This window comes from Drosophila miranda, assembly GCF_003369915.1.
Source record: "Drosophila miranda strain MSH22 chromosome Y unlocalized genomic scaffold, D.miranda_PacBio2.1 Contig_Y1_pilon, whole genome shotgun sequence".
Taxonomy (NCBI): Eukaryota; Metazoa; Arthropoda; class Insecta; order Diptera; family Drosophilidae; genus Drosophila; species Drosophila miranda.
This window is the reverse complement of record NW_022881603.1, coordinates 43,740,555-43,757,000: the sequence shown is the minus strand read 5'-3', so window position 1 is coordinate 43,757,000 and position 16,446 is coordinate 43,740,555. Positions and strand designations below refer to the sequence as shown.

At 41.6% G+C, this 16,446-nt stretch overlaps 2 protein-coding genes and 2 long non-coding RNA genes across 4 annotated transcripts in view; 1 reads left to right on the top strand and 3 right to left on the bottom strand.

The window, feature by feature from the left end:
* The window catches only part of LOC108159433 (dynein light chain roadblock-type 1-like), a 76,786-nt gene extending 73,628 nt beyond the window's left edge, over positions 1 to 3,158 (bottom strand). Inside the window, exons 1-2 of the mRNA XM_033395340.1 lie at positions 2,880 to 3,158; positions 2,494 to 2,805 (exon numbers count right to left, since the gene is read on the bottom strand). Of these exons, the coding sequence (XP_033251231.1) occupies positions 2,494 to 2,805; positions 2,880 to 2,900 (333 nt within the window). The 5' untranslated portion in view covers positions 2,901 to 3,158. The remainder of the gene's footprint in view (positions 1 to 2,493; positions 2,806 to 2,879) is intronic.
* Positions 720 to 2,169, top strand: LOC108159431 (inactive peptidyl-prolyl cis-trans isomerase shutdown-like). Its single transcript, XM_033395284.1, has 2 exons — positions 720 to 1,529; positions 1,595 to 2,169. The coding sequence occupies exons 1-2, from the start codon at positions 744 to 746 to the stop codon at positions 2,108 to 2,110; spliced, it is 1,302 nt and encodes a 433-aa protein (XP_033251175.1). The 5' UTR covers positions 720 to 743; the 3' UTR covers positions 2,111 to 2,169.
* Positions 3,159 to 5,245: 2,087 nt separating the features above from the next.
* Positions 5,246 to 5,631, bottom strand: LOC117191881. The gene is made up of 2 exons (XR_004474094.1): positions 5,443 to 5,631; positions 5,246 to 5,366 (listed from the first exon to the last, which is right to left on the bottom strand). It is a non-coding gene; the product is annotated as an uncharacterized LOC117191881 (long non-coding RNA).
* A 6,458-nt stretch (positions 5,632 to 12,089) lies between these two features.
* Positions 12,090 to 12,701, bottom strand: LOC117191893. Its single transcript, XR_004474105.1, has 2 exons — positions 12,514 to 12,701; positions 12,090 to 12,438 (listed from the first exon to the last, which is right to left on the bottom strand). It is a non-coding gene; the product is annotated as an uncharacterized LOC117191893 (long non-coding RNA).
* Positions 12,702 to 16,446: the final 3,745 nt, after the last annotated feature.

The window sequence follows — 16,446 nt, the reverse complement described above, 5'->3', positions numbered from 1 at the left end:
AAAGCCCGCCTTATTCTTGAACCACGAGACTCTCTTTCAGCTACCACACCCAGAGATCAAACAAATTTCTGTGGAACCCGGCGCGACGAGCATACCCCGGCCGAAGCGCCGTCACAAGGTCTTAATTGTGTAGACGGATTCCACTGGAAAACTGTTGGAGGGACTTAGCTCGTACAAGTAGCTAATCGTGTAGAAAAAAAACTTTGTGGGCAGTTCGATCTTTTTCGTTACAAAATTTTTTTATTTATATAAAAAGTTCAATAAAAGGGAGTGGCTAAAATTAGCATATCTTGAATCAAAATCGAGAATTATGGTTTCCCATCCTCGACGGAACGATTAACCCATTGTCGCCCAAGGCGGTTTTTTAATATTCCACCAAAAATAAAGAAAATTTAATCATTTTGGCGCTGTTACAGTGAAAGATATCGTGTGTGTGTTTTTTCTTTTTGTAATTTCAGAGAAAAGATTTACAAACAGTATTATTTTTCGCAGTTTAACTCAATTTGTTATCCTGTTTAATTAAAGAGGTCATAAGTGTGCTAAGGTCGTTTTTTCATCGGTATATACTTGGTATATTTCTGAGGGTGTCACTGCCTAGCGCGCATTTTTGTAATTAACCCAAACAAGTTAAAGTTGGGAAAAAGTGTGGAAAAAATGGAAGATAATTTTTCATATTGCACTCAAATGCTCAAGGAACCACTGCAACTTGGGTTAGCATCGAAATTTGATACATTTGCACAATCATGTGCTGCCTAGACGCTGCCTCTTACTCTTTTAGTAAACTCGTTGGCTCTGGCTCACAATTTGAGGTAGAACAGTCGCCATTTGGGGCTGACGATGATGATTTTAATGTCGACGAAATGGAAGATTGTGATAACGCTCCAGATGTTGATGAAGAAGAGCTCGCTTCTCCATCGACCCAATCGTTCGAGGAACTCAAAAAATTGATGGAGCCGATCAATGAGAACATTTTTAAGCGCATCACACGTGAGGGGCACCAGGGCCGAGGTCTGGTGCCAGACAAGGCACGTGTCGCTGTGCGCTATAGTGGTTATTGGGAAGGCGAGAGTTCTCCTTTTGATTACTCATTGATGCGCCGAACTAAATTCTATTTTGAGACCGGTGCAGACTGCGATGTGCTAAAAGGCCTCCAGGCTGCTGTACTTACCATGCGCCCATATGAAAAAGCCGAATTTATTATATCCTATAAGTTGCTATTTCACGAGATGGGCTGCCCGCCGCGCATTAAACCACGTTCAGATGGACTTTTCAAAATCGAAGTTCTTCACTTCACATTGATCGGGGACTCAGATGCCTTCGCGTCAATGGCCGCTGTGGATCGGGACAAATTTGCAATAGTTTACCCCAAGGCATTAGACATGCACATGCATGGCAAGGACTGTGTGAAGCGCTTTCGCTACCGCAACGCCGTCACTGCCTTCGAGCGGGCCGTAAGCTCTCTAAACTATTGCCGTCTAGCCAATGATGAGGATGAGCGCAAGCAAATCGCTCTGTTGATCCCTCTCAATGTAACTATGCAACTTGTAGCGTCGTGGCTCATCCCCACTTATGTGTTTTTTTTTAACTTTTCCAGCAAAACTTGATGATCTGCTACAATAAATTGCATAATCCCAAACGCGTGTGCATTACGATGAAAGCCTTGCGGCGTCCCACTGAAAATAAGCCTTCCTGTAAGGCACACTACCAGGAAGGTTGCGCCCTGTCCGCCTTAGGCGAATATAAGGATGCTCGGTGTATTTTTATGCAGGCTCAAGCCAAGCAGCCCGATAACAATGAGATCAGTGCTAAGATTACTGACCTGGACAAGAAAATCAAAAAATACAAAGAGGCATCTCAGGACATTTGGACTCGTGCGTTGTCAGGCCAGAAGTTTAAAGTAAAGGATGAAACCAAATGTAATCCCAGTGTTGAAGAACTTGTGAAGGAGCTTGAGACTTCCGAAAAATCGTCGGTGGGACTTTTGCGGGGTGCCTATATAAACTCGGACATTGTAATGTTATCCAAAATGGCCAAGGAGCACAAAATGACACTAACGGTGTCCCCTATTGACGAGAATGACTTGACGTTGTCCAAGCTAAATCTGCACTGATTCGGGAACTGTTTCCCATTGAAGGATTAATCCATTTAAATAAACAACAGACAACCAAATTCAATATTTTACATTAGTTCTAGAAGAACTTAACGTTTATGTTGTACATACTGAAGAGTATGAAGAATATATTTACTTTCCGTTGGTCAGAAAATGTCATCTGTTTTTGGAATATATTTTGTTTTTAAGCTGAAGCTCTGAGGACTATTTATTACTTATTTGATTGAATTTATATTCAGGTAGTCACATAAATGAACATTTTGTTGTGCTTGGGCTCACAAAGTGAGAATGTTTTACGTGTAAGAAGTCGGATGACTAACAACGTAGATATATTTAGGAGTAATTATTTAAAAATTGGTGGAATGACGATTTAGATCCTCAACCTTAAGATGTGTATCCTTTGGATTTTGCACTACCAAAACGGTTATCTTGCCATCAGGTGTTAGCAGGACCTCGTGGAATCTGGTACGGACTCGCAACATGGTCAGGAGCTGTGGTGGCTCCATTTTTGATAGAAATGCCTGACACTTTTCACGCAAATTCTCATAAGGACAGGCATGTTGAAGTGCGTCCTGGCGTTCCATTGACGTTTTGATCGGCACACCGGAACGATTCATGATTAATATTTCTTCAACCCCTGGCTTTTCCTCTAAAGGTAGGTATACCTCATCAATATAACTCTTGGTACGCTTGGGCTGTGGAATTGGCGATTAGTTAGTTGAATTATAATACTTTGAGGTCTACATTTGATAGATAGGTATGTGCAAACCTCAGTTTCGGCTGCCTGCATTGTGAGTAGTGTATCTCAGAGCTCTACGCTTTGAGATCAGCTGGTATCTCAAAAATAATGAATTTACTTGTTTAAATCAACTATCGCTAAGCTTGCTACATCATCTTTATTGGTATAATTTAACACTATAAAAAGTGATTAGGCACACACTCCATCTACTCCATCAGCCCATCGTTTGGCACTGACTTTCGTCATAAATAAAACCATTGCTAGAATAATCAACAACAGAATAAAGAACAATTTAAGTCTCATCTTAGCTGCTATCTTTAGTTCCAAATGTTTTCGTACGAAGTCATAAACAGTTTTTGTACTATCAACAATTAACACACACATTTTAAGCCATGAAAATGGAATTATGACTGGATTGAATGGAGTGAAAACTCAAATTAATTTTTAATTAAAAATTTAAAAAAATTTTGGCGGCTAGTTTTAAATTGGCCAAAAGGGTATGTTAATGCAAGCAGTTTATTTAAGTGTGGACTGCTTGCTCAACAAAATTCACAAATTTCCGATTTTTGTGGAGAGACCTGTTTGGTGCTGCTCTTTTGATGACATAGGTTCGAGACCGCCCGGAGACAAAAACTCAAAATTAAAATTTGATTGCGTTTTTGAAATGAATCGCTGAGAGCGGCGGGTGCCCCTCTATTTGGCCGGGTTCATTTTACAATAATTAATGCCGTAAATGCAAGAGGAGGTAGATTGATGGAACAGGTGGGAATTAGCCTTCGGTGCCCGTAACGGTTATCAAATCCGTGGGAAAACAATCATCCTTGTTTCCCTCCACAATATTTTGAACATTTATGTAACGTACAAAACTCTAAGAGTATAGGCGTATAAGGGTAAGGGTGGGCAGACATTTATATTTCTGACCCGATATCTGTTCTTGACGCCCAGTTCTCAGAGGCAGAGAAACCAAATTTTGTGTGTAATGGGTCGCGGTTTTCTAGTGTGATGGTTGCTGTGACACGTTTTACAAACTAGTCATCTTTTCTAGAGATCATGGCTAGCTATGGGGCATCTTTCGCCCAGGGCTATTTGGATGGGCTGGATCTTTTAGTTGTTCTAGTTAAACACATAAAAAAGATTTTAATTGCCAACCTGGCGTTAGGGGTTACAGAAATCCAGTCGATTGTGTCATATGTATAGCCGCGCGGATTCAGGTGTTGTTATTTCGAGTTTACCCACCCAACCATGTCCTTAAGCCTTAATATATTCTCCTCCCAGTACCCCATTGTAATTACTTTACTCCAATTAAATATCGACTAATCTTCATTGTATTTTCATTATAATAATCATATATTACAGACTGTCAGCGTCTGGCGTTTTGTGAGGATACGCGCCATCGAAGTTACTGAGCCATCACTTGGGAAGTGTGGCGTCAAAAATTCCGAACTTTTCATAAAACGATTTAACACGATAATAGCTTGATTCTAGGGGTTTGATCAACTATTTGTATAGGAAAAAGAATATATGTACATATATGTATGCATAGGTTTTTTGTTAATATATGTACACTACTGGCCAAAATAATAAGTACACGCTTATAAGCTTTCTTTCATCTCCTATAAAACTTTTCTAATAAACATAATTAAAAAATCAAAATAACTTTTAGCTTTCTAACCTACAATACACTATAAAAATGTTTATCATAAGCATTTTTCATTTCAAATATATTTTATGATCGATTAAACCTAAAAATCATAAATAAGGGCTGGCCAAAATAATAAGTACAGCAATTCTCCAAAGCGAAAAACTAAAAACATTTCAAATTATTTACACTTTTTTCTTAAATTTTTATAATCTTTTAATAGTATCCTATATAGCCACACTAATTTTGGATGATTTTGGCCATTCTTCTTGGCATACTAGCAATAAGTTTGCGGCAAGTCTCCACTGGAATCTCATACCACGTTTTTTGCACAAATTCTCCACAATTCTTTTTCTTTTCGAAACGAATTTTTACCAATTCGACGTTTTAAATCACCCCAAAGGTTTTAAAATGGGTTTAAGTCAGGAAACTGACTTAGCCAAGCCATAACGTTTACATTTTTTCCCGTAAACCAAGCCTTCACCACCTTTGAGGTCGGCTTTGGGTAATTTTCCGGTAGAAAGACCCATCTTAAGGGCATTGCCGAACAGACGAAACCGATGGGCAGCGGGGTCGCGGTAGAGACGAAGTACAGGCGAAAAGGGAATTGAAACCCCGCGCGCTCCCTCGTGCCTTTTGGCCGAGCAAGGCTTGTATGTGTGTGGACCCACGCCGGTACACGCTGCGGTAAATACAGTGATGCTCACATGTATGCAGACGCCACGCCGAAAGAAGATTTGGGGGCAAAGACGGCTAACACATACTGTAGTCGATCGGGACGCTGGGTATTTATATGTGTGGTAAGGTGACGAGACTGTAGTGGGTACGGCTTACGGCACTACGACCGGCATTTCGTACGGTATTACGTACGGCCAAACCTATGGTTAGGTTTTTAAGATAAAAACGAACTTTAATTTTCTGTTGGCCGGCAGTTGGGGTACAATTTTCACTCACCCGATGGGTTCGGCCTTCGCTTAATAAACGTAGGAATGGTCGGCTGATCTTTTGACTAGGTCTCAGCCACGATGGACACGCGGTAATTACGGTCGAGGTTAGAATTTTTCCTTTCACTGCACTACTTGAGTATTTTCCTCAGACGTCCGTCTGGGATCGCGAGTAACATTGGAAAGAACATGCCCAAGCCACTCTCCTTCCGATTGAGCCCTTGGTTCTCGCATTCCCCTTTTCTCACCACACCTTGACAGTAGCCGCTGTTAACTTATGTCATTTTTTCTTGCGCGTAACTGCCCAAAAGGTGCAAGGTGCATGTTCGGGCCAGCCGCTGAAGAATAACCGTAACTTTAACATTATTATTGTATGAGCAGAGAGAGCCGCCTATGTTGTAAAACGTTGACGTTCTGCAGAGCTGCTGCGCTCTCCCGCTAAAGGGGCTCTCTGCCGCCGCCACTTCGGTAACTACTTTGATCTGCTGCCGCCACTTCGGCAATCACTTTGATCTAACGCCGTCGTCTATAGTTTAGTTCTATGCTAATCCCTCTGCGCATTGGTTGCATATCGATCTCGCATAAAGTTTATCTGGCAATAGCAAGCAATCGGCTTCCGCTAAGCCACCAAGATTAAATACGAATTATAAAGTTTAACCCGAAATCTCTTTTCATTTTTGAAACACATAAGTGCCAAGCTTGGCATCTAAACATTGGTGACCCCCCGACGTGATATAAAACCATTGCTTAATCGCGTTCCGTTAAAAACTTATTATTTATACAATATTTTGTTGTTGGGTAGTTTAACTACCAACAAATACATTTGGGTGCACGTTGAAAAACAGTTTAAAGTGCAAATTCAGTGAGAGTCCGGCTGGAATATTTATAGACAAATTCCGGTACTTTAAGCGTCGAATCTCTCATTCTCTGCGCAGCTGCAGCCGCGGTTCTTGACTTTTCGTGTCTTGCATTCTCGCTCTCGCGTCTATACATCGTCGCTTAAGCGGTATTTCATTTTACGTTGTTGTGTCGAATTGCACAACGGTTAACATGGACAACGATCCGAATACAGGCGCGGGCGGAAATATTGTGGGGGCTGATTCCAGACTGAATCTGTATAAGCGTAAAAGTCAGTCATTATATGATCGATTGCACAGGCTTGGCGAATCCTTCGCGGGGAATAAAATCGATAAGCTGACCGCCGCGGAAGTCGAGGTGCGCCTTGATATGTTGGCAGAAATTCGAGAGGAATTTAATAAGGCCCATAATGAGTTGGAGGCTCTCGATCAAAACGAGATTGAGAGTGAGCTGCGCGAAATCTTCGATACTCTTTTCATATCGTTGAAAGCTGAGTTGCTGGCTGCTGTTGAAGCCAGTCATACGCCGCTGCCCATTCTACGACTCTGCCAAGCCATTCCGGACATAGTACCATCATCATGGCTCACAAGCAGCGACCTCCTGAGCTGAAGGTGCCTAAATTTTCTGGTGGATACGTCGAGTTCTCGGATTTTATGGCAATGTTCAAATCGGTGATTAAAGCGGATGCGGATCTCAGTGACATCGAGAAATTCCAGCACCTTCGCTCTTGCCTCGCTGATGCGGCTTTGGATTCGGTTCGATCGTTAGAGCTCTCCAGTGCCAATTATCGTGCGGCTCTGGATATACTTAATAAACGGTTTAATAACAAAAGACTTGTTTTCCAGGCACACATCAAGAAGATTCTTGGGCTAAAGAGGGTAAACTCGCCTTCTGCTAAAAGGCTTCGGGAGTTTTCGGATGCAGTCAATTTACACATGCGAGCGTTGCAGACATTGGGAACTGCTGAGGAGATTTCAGGATTCATGGTCATCAACATGCTGCTGCAGAAGTTGGATTCGAAGACGCAAACCAAATGGGAGGAGCACACATCGTCGGATGCTATACCTACCCCAGAGGAATTCTTCGAATTCTTGCAGCAACGCTGCCAGAAAATGGAGCGGTTGGAATATGCTAAAGCGACACACGCTAGTAGCGATCAGGTGTGAAAAAACCATTCCTATACGCAGGTTAAGAAAACGTTTGTAGCTTCCAACTCTTCCGCCGACCCGTCTGTATGCGTCTTTTGCCACTCAGCGGGCCATGGAATATACTCGTGCAAGATATTCGGAAATCTCTCACCGTTGCTGCGCCACAAAGAAGTGAAGAAGCTTTCCCTATGCTTCAATTGCCTAAAGCCGGGGCACCGGACCCGCGCATGCAATAGTGGAAAATGTCGAGTATGCGGCGGTAGGCATCATAGTTTGTTGCACTTCGATAGTATACACCCCACAACACAAGGCTGCCCAGGTATTACTCCTCCCGATCTGGCCGTTCAACCGGACACTCTTTCCGTTGCTCAAAATTCTGCTAGCAGCTCGTCTCTACCTTCGTCTACCTCTCTTGCTGCCCAAGGTCTTCACTCTGATGTCGTGCTTCTGGCTACAGCCGTGGTTCTCGTAAAGAATCGGTCTGGCGTTTTAGTTCCTTGTCGTGCCATCTTAGATTCAGGATCGCAGCTGCATCTCGTCACATCCAGGTTCGCCCAGCAGCTTCAGCTTAGGAGAACTCAATCGTCTGCACTTGTGTCTGGGCTGGGTGATACCAGCGTTTATACTGAGGGATCCACCATAAGCATTTGTATGCATTCTCGCACCTCTGCTTACACAACTACACTTACTGCTCTCATCGCCCCCACGATTACCGATTCTCAACCAAGTATGACAGTAAATGTATCCGATTGGCGTATTCCATCTAACATTCAGCTCGCTGATCCTGCATTTTTCAATCCTCAACGGGTTGATCTTCTCATTGGTGCGAGCGTTTTTTATGATCTCCTCTGCGTAGGGCAAATCAAACTCACCGATGGACTGCCTCTTCTGCAGAAGACCCGGCTTGGGTGGATCGTATCTGGCGGTGGACTGAAGGTATTCGCTTTCGAACATATCCAGTCGCTCTCACTGGGGACATTTGTAAAATGTACCGCTGCGTACGAGAGTCTCCACCCGACAATTTGTATCAGTGCATCCTATGGCGAGATTCCATCAAGTCCGAGGTTCAAGTCTACACATTAGACACCATCAAATACGGGACGAGGGCTGCATCATTTTTAGCGGTCCGCGCAATGCACCAGCTGGCCATCGACGAGGGTGAGTCCTATCCCTCTTGGCTCAGCTGCTCTGCGGCAGGAGTTTTACGTGGATGACCTTATTTCGGGCGGTAATTCGGTCGCACAGGTCATGGACAAGATGCACCAAACATCAGCTTTACTGTCCCGTGGTAATTTTAGACTTAGGAAATGGTGCACCAGTCACCAGGAAGTACTTGAGGGAACCCCTGAAGATGATATAGAGAAGTTCCTAAAGTTTAATGATGGAAGCGACATTGCCAAAACTCTCGGCTTAGCGTGGGACACTGCTTCGGATCAGCTGCTTTTTGCCTTGTCCGCACTGGACACAAACTCAAAGCCATCAAAGCGGTCGGTTTTATCTACGATTGCGCGGTTCTACGACCCTCTTGGATTGATAAATCCAGTCATTGTCAGGTGCAAAATCTTCCTTCAGTAGCTTTGGAGAGAAAATTTGGATTGGGATGAGAGCCTACCCTCAGCGTTGCATTCAACTTGGATGGACTTGAGAAATAGTTTGGCAAGCATTTCTCGGATCTCATTTCCTCGCTTGGTTCTTCGTTCTAGTGTGGCTACAGAAGTTCACGGATTCTGTGATGCCAGCTTAGAAGCATATGGCGCTTGCGTGTATGTCGTGTCCAGGGAAGCCCAGTCTTCGAGCCACGTTTTGTGCTCAAAGTCGCGAGTGTCGCCGCTAAAGACTATATCGATTCCTAAGCTGGAATTAAGTGGAGCCCATTTGCTTGCGAAAATTGTAGTAGCCAGCACAAAAATATAGGGAATTGGTTATCTTCTTTCGTCTCGTGAGACCCCCTAGTGATCTTTCAAATGATCAAGCTTTAGCCGCTCTTAAGATTGGATCAAAGCTTTAGCCGCTCTTAAGTCCGAACGCCCACGCACACATGCAAGCGACGGACAGTGGGAAGCATAGACGGCAATCGTACGATTGCACAGTTAAGCTATGCTGTGCATTAGACGATCGTCTAATGCTGCTCGAATGTTCTAGATCATACGATTGCACAGTTAGTAAAAAGCTCAAAAGCTCTGCTGCACAGGCTACTCAGTCCATCGTCTATTACTGCTTTGAACAAAAGAAGAAAGTTGATCGATCTGTAAAGACGTGATAACTCCCGAGTGCGAGCAACATACACAGTGCACACATATATATATAGTGCTGTCCGGAAAATATATATATTTCCACATATATATGTTGGAAGCATATAATTACAAGTGCCGTACAGTCCAGTGGTCAGTGAATAAGAAGAATTTAGTGCAGATATATTTGTGGAAAAAGGTATGTTTTCATATTAATGCAGTGCACGTGCTGACATAACCTATGTTGCAGGGAAGTGTACCTAAGCTGCCCCATCGCGGTATAGTCTCTAGAAGACTACCCTGGGAGCTGGCTTAGGCGTACAGTTGTCGAGGTCTCTCCAACTCCAACCATAATTCATCTTTTCTCGATCTTATATTACCACCGAGTTCGGAATCTCCAAAGATCAAAGTGAACCAGATCAGCCTCAATCGCAAAGAATATTTAGTGCTGCTCAGTCATAAAAAAACTAAATATAGGCTTGGCGGAAGATTCGTCAGTACGGCCAGGAACCATATACATCGCACCTGTTGACCTCTAACCAACTTCAGGCGGACAAGAGTCTACAAAGCAGCCGCACGGGATCGAGTTTTGTCCAATTTACATTTAATTCATTATCAAGTTCCAACGCATAAACATCAGCAGTTTAACGTAATGTAACTGAAACTTTATTAACACCCCTCTTTGATGTTACGCGCGTACATATCTACATACATATTGTGCATATGCACACTAAATTGTCTTTCGTTTGTTACTTTTTGGTTTAATTTTCGCGATAGAGCATAACAATTTAATTTCTGTCTGTATTATGAAAACCAAAACAACTGGCTGATGACTATGCGACGGTGTTTGTAGCGTAATTGTATTGTATGCATTATATATTTATGATTTTCCATATTTTAAACAGCTGCGGTCAACATCTACGACATCATTGGGCCCAACGATCAGCGTAAGACAATAACGCCGGAGTGAGTAATTATGTACAGCGAAAAGTAGTTTGGTCAAAAGAGCCATTGGCTTGAAAGTGTAGATATGCATACAACGTATAATGATTCAAACCCGTCTGCTCAGTGTGTATAATGCACCCCAGTCTGATCTAGCTTTTGTTTACGATTTCGATTCTTATTCTCTCGTTTTTATATATATATATATCTATACCCTAATAATTTTCATGCTCTAAATAATGAATTTATAACTAAACTTATATGATAATTAGGATTAAGGAAATATTACCCACAAATTAGAACCTAAGTCAATTGTTGTGTTTCTACAACTGCAACGTAATGAATATTGAAATTGAAGTCTCCCATTATATTAAAATATGAATCGTTTTGAATTGAAATGAATCTTTAAAATCATAAAAATGGTCTGTCGAGTATCCGTGCTAGTATCTTATAAAATGTGGTAAATCTTAGTAAAGGATTCATCAAGGGACAATGCAAGAACTCGAACGCATTGTCATGGTAGGGTGGGTACAGAAGAGAGGGGCAATCAACACCTAGGTTCTCTCTAAATAGAAATGGTTCAGTAGGGCTTTTATTTGGCGTGTCGGCGCTATCAGTATTTCAGTTTACTTTGTTTTTGTATAATCACTTATAGTTTCCCGTAAAGTGCACTATTTAAATGTAGTGGAGTACGATAGTACAATTAGGTGAGGAAGAACCCCGACCATCCGGCGAGCTAGACCCGAGCCTAGCAAGAGTGCACACGACCAACCCTATTTGTACGCCGTCCTTAAGATCAGTCATAGTCATCTGCTGATATCAAGGGCCCAACGTGGGGCCAGGCAACTTGCCTTAGAATCTAAAACCAATTAAGAGCCGATATTAAAATTTGGATTTATAGTGTCTTACTATATAGGCCGTTTATTTTAATAAGACAAGCAAATCTTGCCTTGGTTCTACAAGCTCAACCGGTAATACATCAAAATTTCAGCGACACATTTTCTTTTGCAAAATATTGCATAAAGGTTAAAGATTTCAAAATTTATACTTAGACTCGGTTTTCGGATTTAGCAACTGCAATTCAATTGATTCGGATTGGTTGACCGAAACAGACCTATGGTATCGAATTGTGAGTATCAGAGACAGTTATGCAATACCATACAGTGATCAGAATAAACATGAATTGTTTTAGGATTTTGCGGTTCCAGTTCATTTCATTTTGGATTGACCGACCAAAGCAAACCTGTTTTTTCACTTTAGGCATCTTGAGTTATTCGGATTTAAAATTTTATTTAGCCAAATCGCGATAGTTGTCCAATGATTCAGTGCACGAGGTCATTAACCTATAAATAGTCCATATTAACGAAAATAGAAAAGCCTACTGAAACCAAATAGATATTTTGTAAGTATTCTGGCATGTGGGAAAGACAGACCTTATTATTACAATTAATACCTTCTTATATAATTTTTTTTATTAGTTTTTCTTTAATTCCTTAAATATTGTCTGATATACAATGGCTGTAAGGCGAAGTACAGATGATATAACAACTGCTTTGCAGGAAGCAGAACCATTTTGTGGAATTTGCAACGAAGTATTGGGAACTAGTGAGATTATAGCCAAAACCCCGTGTAGACACAAATTCCATAAACTTTGTATTTTGGAACAGATTAGGACAAACCCAAAATGTCCCACCTGTTCATTAGATTGTTCTTCTCTGGCACTAACATTCTCTAACAACACGTTGTTAGCCGAGCTTAACGCCGAAGGAACACGTCCAACTAGTGCTAACGAATATTTTAGCACAATAGACGGAACGTCTAATCGACCTAAAAAGGGCCAAAAGTTTATTAGAAGGGGTATGAATACGAGATCAACTCAACGATCCCGGTTAGATCGCTCACCAACAGAAACTGAAACCAACAACACAACCCTTCCAATAACCACTCAAGTGGAAATCGCTAACTACGTCCAGTCTGCTGTAGGCATTCAACAGGCTCAGTTAATGGAACAACTAACTTCATTTTTAAGCAAAACAATTGAATCTTCGATTCAAAATCAATTAGCGTCACTCCAGTTGACACAACCAGAACATATCACACCCGATGTTTACGGTGACAATAACATTAACCAAAAAAATAACGTGGGTATCGGTCAAGCATGAGATAGTCACGCAGAAGTTCTTTTAGATTTTTCAAGAGCGAGTGCAAATCGAAGTAATTCGATCTCACACGTAGCACCAGCAAAAGTTTCCAGTATAATGCAGAATTGGCGCATTAAATTCGATGGTTCAAAAACATGCATGAGGATGGATGAGTTCATTTATCGAGTACGTTCTCTAACGCAACAAAATCTTTATAACAATTATCAATTGCTTTGTGATCACTTGTATCTTTTATTTGCGGGAAAAGCTAGTGATTGGTACTGGAAATTCCATCGAACTTACCCAAACTTTAATTGGGATACGTTTTGTATAGAGTTTAGACGAAGATTTGAAGATGTTGAGACCGACTATGATATCTGGGAAAAGATTAGGAAACGTCGCCAGGGCGAAAACGAATCCTTCGATGACTTTCAATATGCTATCGAAGATCTCGTGGATAGGCTTCAAAATTCGGTTACAGAAGAAGATGTTGTGAATCTACTTATTAGAAATTCCAAGCCCACTCTTCACCACGAGCTTCTTCACTTAAAGATTGCCAACAGATCGCTATTACGACGAGAGGTACGTAAGCACGAGCAGTTTTATAACGAGATAAAATCGGTCAAGCAAAGGACTCTTCGCTCATACGTATTGGAATTGTCAGGTCCAGACGATAGCGAGCAGCTATTCGATGACTTGGTCGAGCATAATGAAGTGTGTCAAATACAACGTCGTACTTCACAGACAGTTCCAACTTGCTGGAACTGTGACAACAAAGGTCATAAATTTGACGATTGTGTAGGTCCTCGTAAGATCTTTTGCTACGGGTGTGGAACAAAAGATACTTACAAGCCGGTATGTCCCAAATGTAACCCTCCGGGAAACCTGCAGAAGGATGTGTTAAACAACAACAAGCAGACACATCCTTAGAAAAAAGTTTGCAAGAATCACCTACTAGTTTAACGAACGACCAAAGTTTAAGGAAGTCTAAGATCAGCTCACAAACAGTAGAGGAAACCCTGCCTACGGCATATCATTATTCATTTACTCCTTTACCTGAAAGGGAAGCAAATTATAGTACAACGCGTAAGAAAATTTTTGATAAGATAGATAGTTTTAAATTTGTAAGAAAGCCCAAACGTTCAACTAAACGTTTAAGACAATTTTGGAAGATGGTTCGCAAGAATAAGAACAAGTTTGTTTCAGCTATATTTCTTAGTTCGGATAACAGGCTGTATACCAATGTCACCATTGAAGGCAGTGATTACGTAGCTTTGTTGGATTCGGGGGCCACAATCAGTTGTATTGGAGGCTCAGCCGCGAAAGAAATGTTGGCGCATTGCAAGATTAAAAAGTGTTCAGGAGCAATACGAACGGCTAACGATACTGAAAGTAAGGTTATAGGCAAGCTGGTAACACAAATTAATTACCGTGGATGCACGGCAGACCTAGAAATGTTTCTTATTCCTGAACTCAAGCAAGACGTCTATTTGGGGATAGACTTCTGGCAAAAATTTGGACTTTTAGATAAAATCACACACACTGCAGAGGTATCTGAATTAGATGTTGGAGGTACGGATGACGTCGAAGAACCACCGAACCTACATAAATTGACAGCAGACGAGAGAATTCGCTTAGATAAAGTGATAGGTTGTTTTCCATCTTTCGCTACTGAAGGATTAGGCCGTACCAGTTTAGTCACACACTCTATAGATGTTGGAGCAGCTATTCCCGTAAGGCAACGACATTGGCCGGTATCACCAGCCATTGAGAAATTGATGTTTGCCGAGGTGGACAATATGCTTGCGCTCGATGTTATAGAGGAGTCGACTAGTCCCTGGAGCAGTAATTGCGTTTTGGTAAAGAAAGGCGAAAAATATAGACTGTGTCTCGATTCAAGAGAGGTGAACAAGGTTACAAGACGGGATGCATATCCGTTACCACATATTGATGGTATTCTAAGTCGGTTACCCCCCGCTCGTTACATCACTGGATGAGACATGAAACACGCATTTTGGCAAATCCCGTTGGATGAACAATCGCGACAGTACACTGCATTTACAGTGCCTAACCGACCGTTATATCAATATAAAATGATGCCTTTTGGTCTTTGCAATGCCGCTCAACTAATGGATCGAGTTATTCCAGCTCATCTTCGTACACGTGTGTTTGTATATTTAGATGATCTACTTGTTTTATCAGAGGACTTCGAGTCGCATTTACTGTTGTTACAGGAGATAGCGTTGTGTCTACGCAAAGCAAATCTAGCCATTAACATAGGGAAATCGAACTTTTGCATAAAAGAAATCACGTATTTGGGTTTTATTATTGGTAATGGTCAGATAAAGACAAATCCAGACAAAATCAAGGCCATCTCGAAGTTCCCTGTGCCAGTTACCGTTAAGCAACTGCGTCGATTTTTGGGGTTATCCGGTTGGTACCGACGTTTCGTTGAAAATTGTGCTACCGTTAGTTTTCCCCTAACCGAGTTGCTTAAGAAGAAAAAAGATTTACAGTGGAGTGAGGATGCTCAACAGTCGTTTGAGACCTTAAAGTCCTGTTTAACCGCATCACCCATTTTGATAACTCCTGACTTCTCAAAACCTTTTATTTTGCTCTGTGATGCTAGCACTTACGGAATCGGCTGTGTTTTAGCGCAAGAACGCGACGGCGTTGAATTGCCAATTGCTTACATGCCAGAAAAATTATCCAAGGCACAACGTAATTATTCGGTTACCGAACTAGAGTGCTTAGCAGTCATAAAGGGGATACAAAAACTCCGCTCTTATATTGAGGGACAGGACTTCGTAGTCATAACCGATCACGCAGATAGGATTGCACATAGTTGTCGATCACAATACCAAGTTCCATTTTCTGTGTCCCCTGAAGAAATTTACAGCCCCAAAGATCTGTGAATATCTGGAAGTGTCTCTCTTTTATACATTTGTGGTGCCAGAAGTCATCTTGTCAGACAATGGATCCCAATTTAAATCTAGCTACTTTCAGGCATTTTTAAATAGCTTCGGTATAACACAAAAATGCACAGCTATTTACTCACCGCAAGCGAATGCCAGCGAGCGACTGAACAGATCCGTGATAGCTGCGATACGAGCTTATATCGGTAACGAACATTCCAATTGGGACTGTAACCTGAATGCCATTAGTGGTTCATTGAGATCTACCTTACATAGGAGTACAGGGTATTCTCCATATTTTCTAGCATTTGGTCAAAACATGATGTTGAATGGGAAGGATTACGCGCTCTTGCGTAAACTAGACCTTTTGAACGACGATACTAGAATAGAGAACCCAGATTCCTTGCAGCTAATCCGGCAACAGGCTAAGGCGAATGTCAAAAAGGCACACGAAGAAAATTCGCGTAGATACAATTTACGCTGCCGTGATACACAATTAAAGATTGGAGATTTGGTATATGCTAGACATTTCACACAAAGTAGTGCTGTAAAAAAGTTTAGTTCTAAACTAGCCCCTGTGTTCATTCCCGCTCAGGTAATTAAAAAGCGAAGTCCGTACTATTACGAATTGGTCGATGAGAACAAGAAATATCTCGGCGTGTATCATCTGAAAGACATTCAGATCAGGAAATAATCTCTCCTAATCAGGTTCTTCAGATAATTATTCGTCGAGCAGGTCTTGTATAAATATCTGTGGTGTAGTAGCCAGCACAAAAATA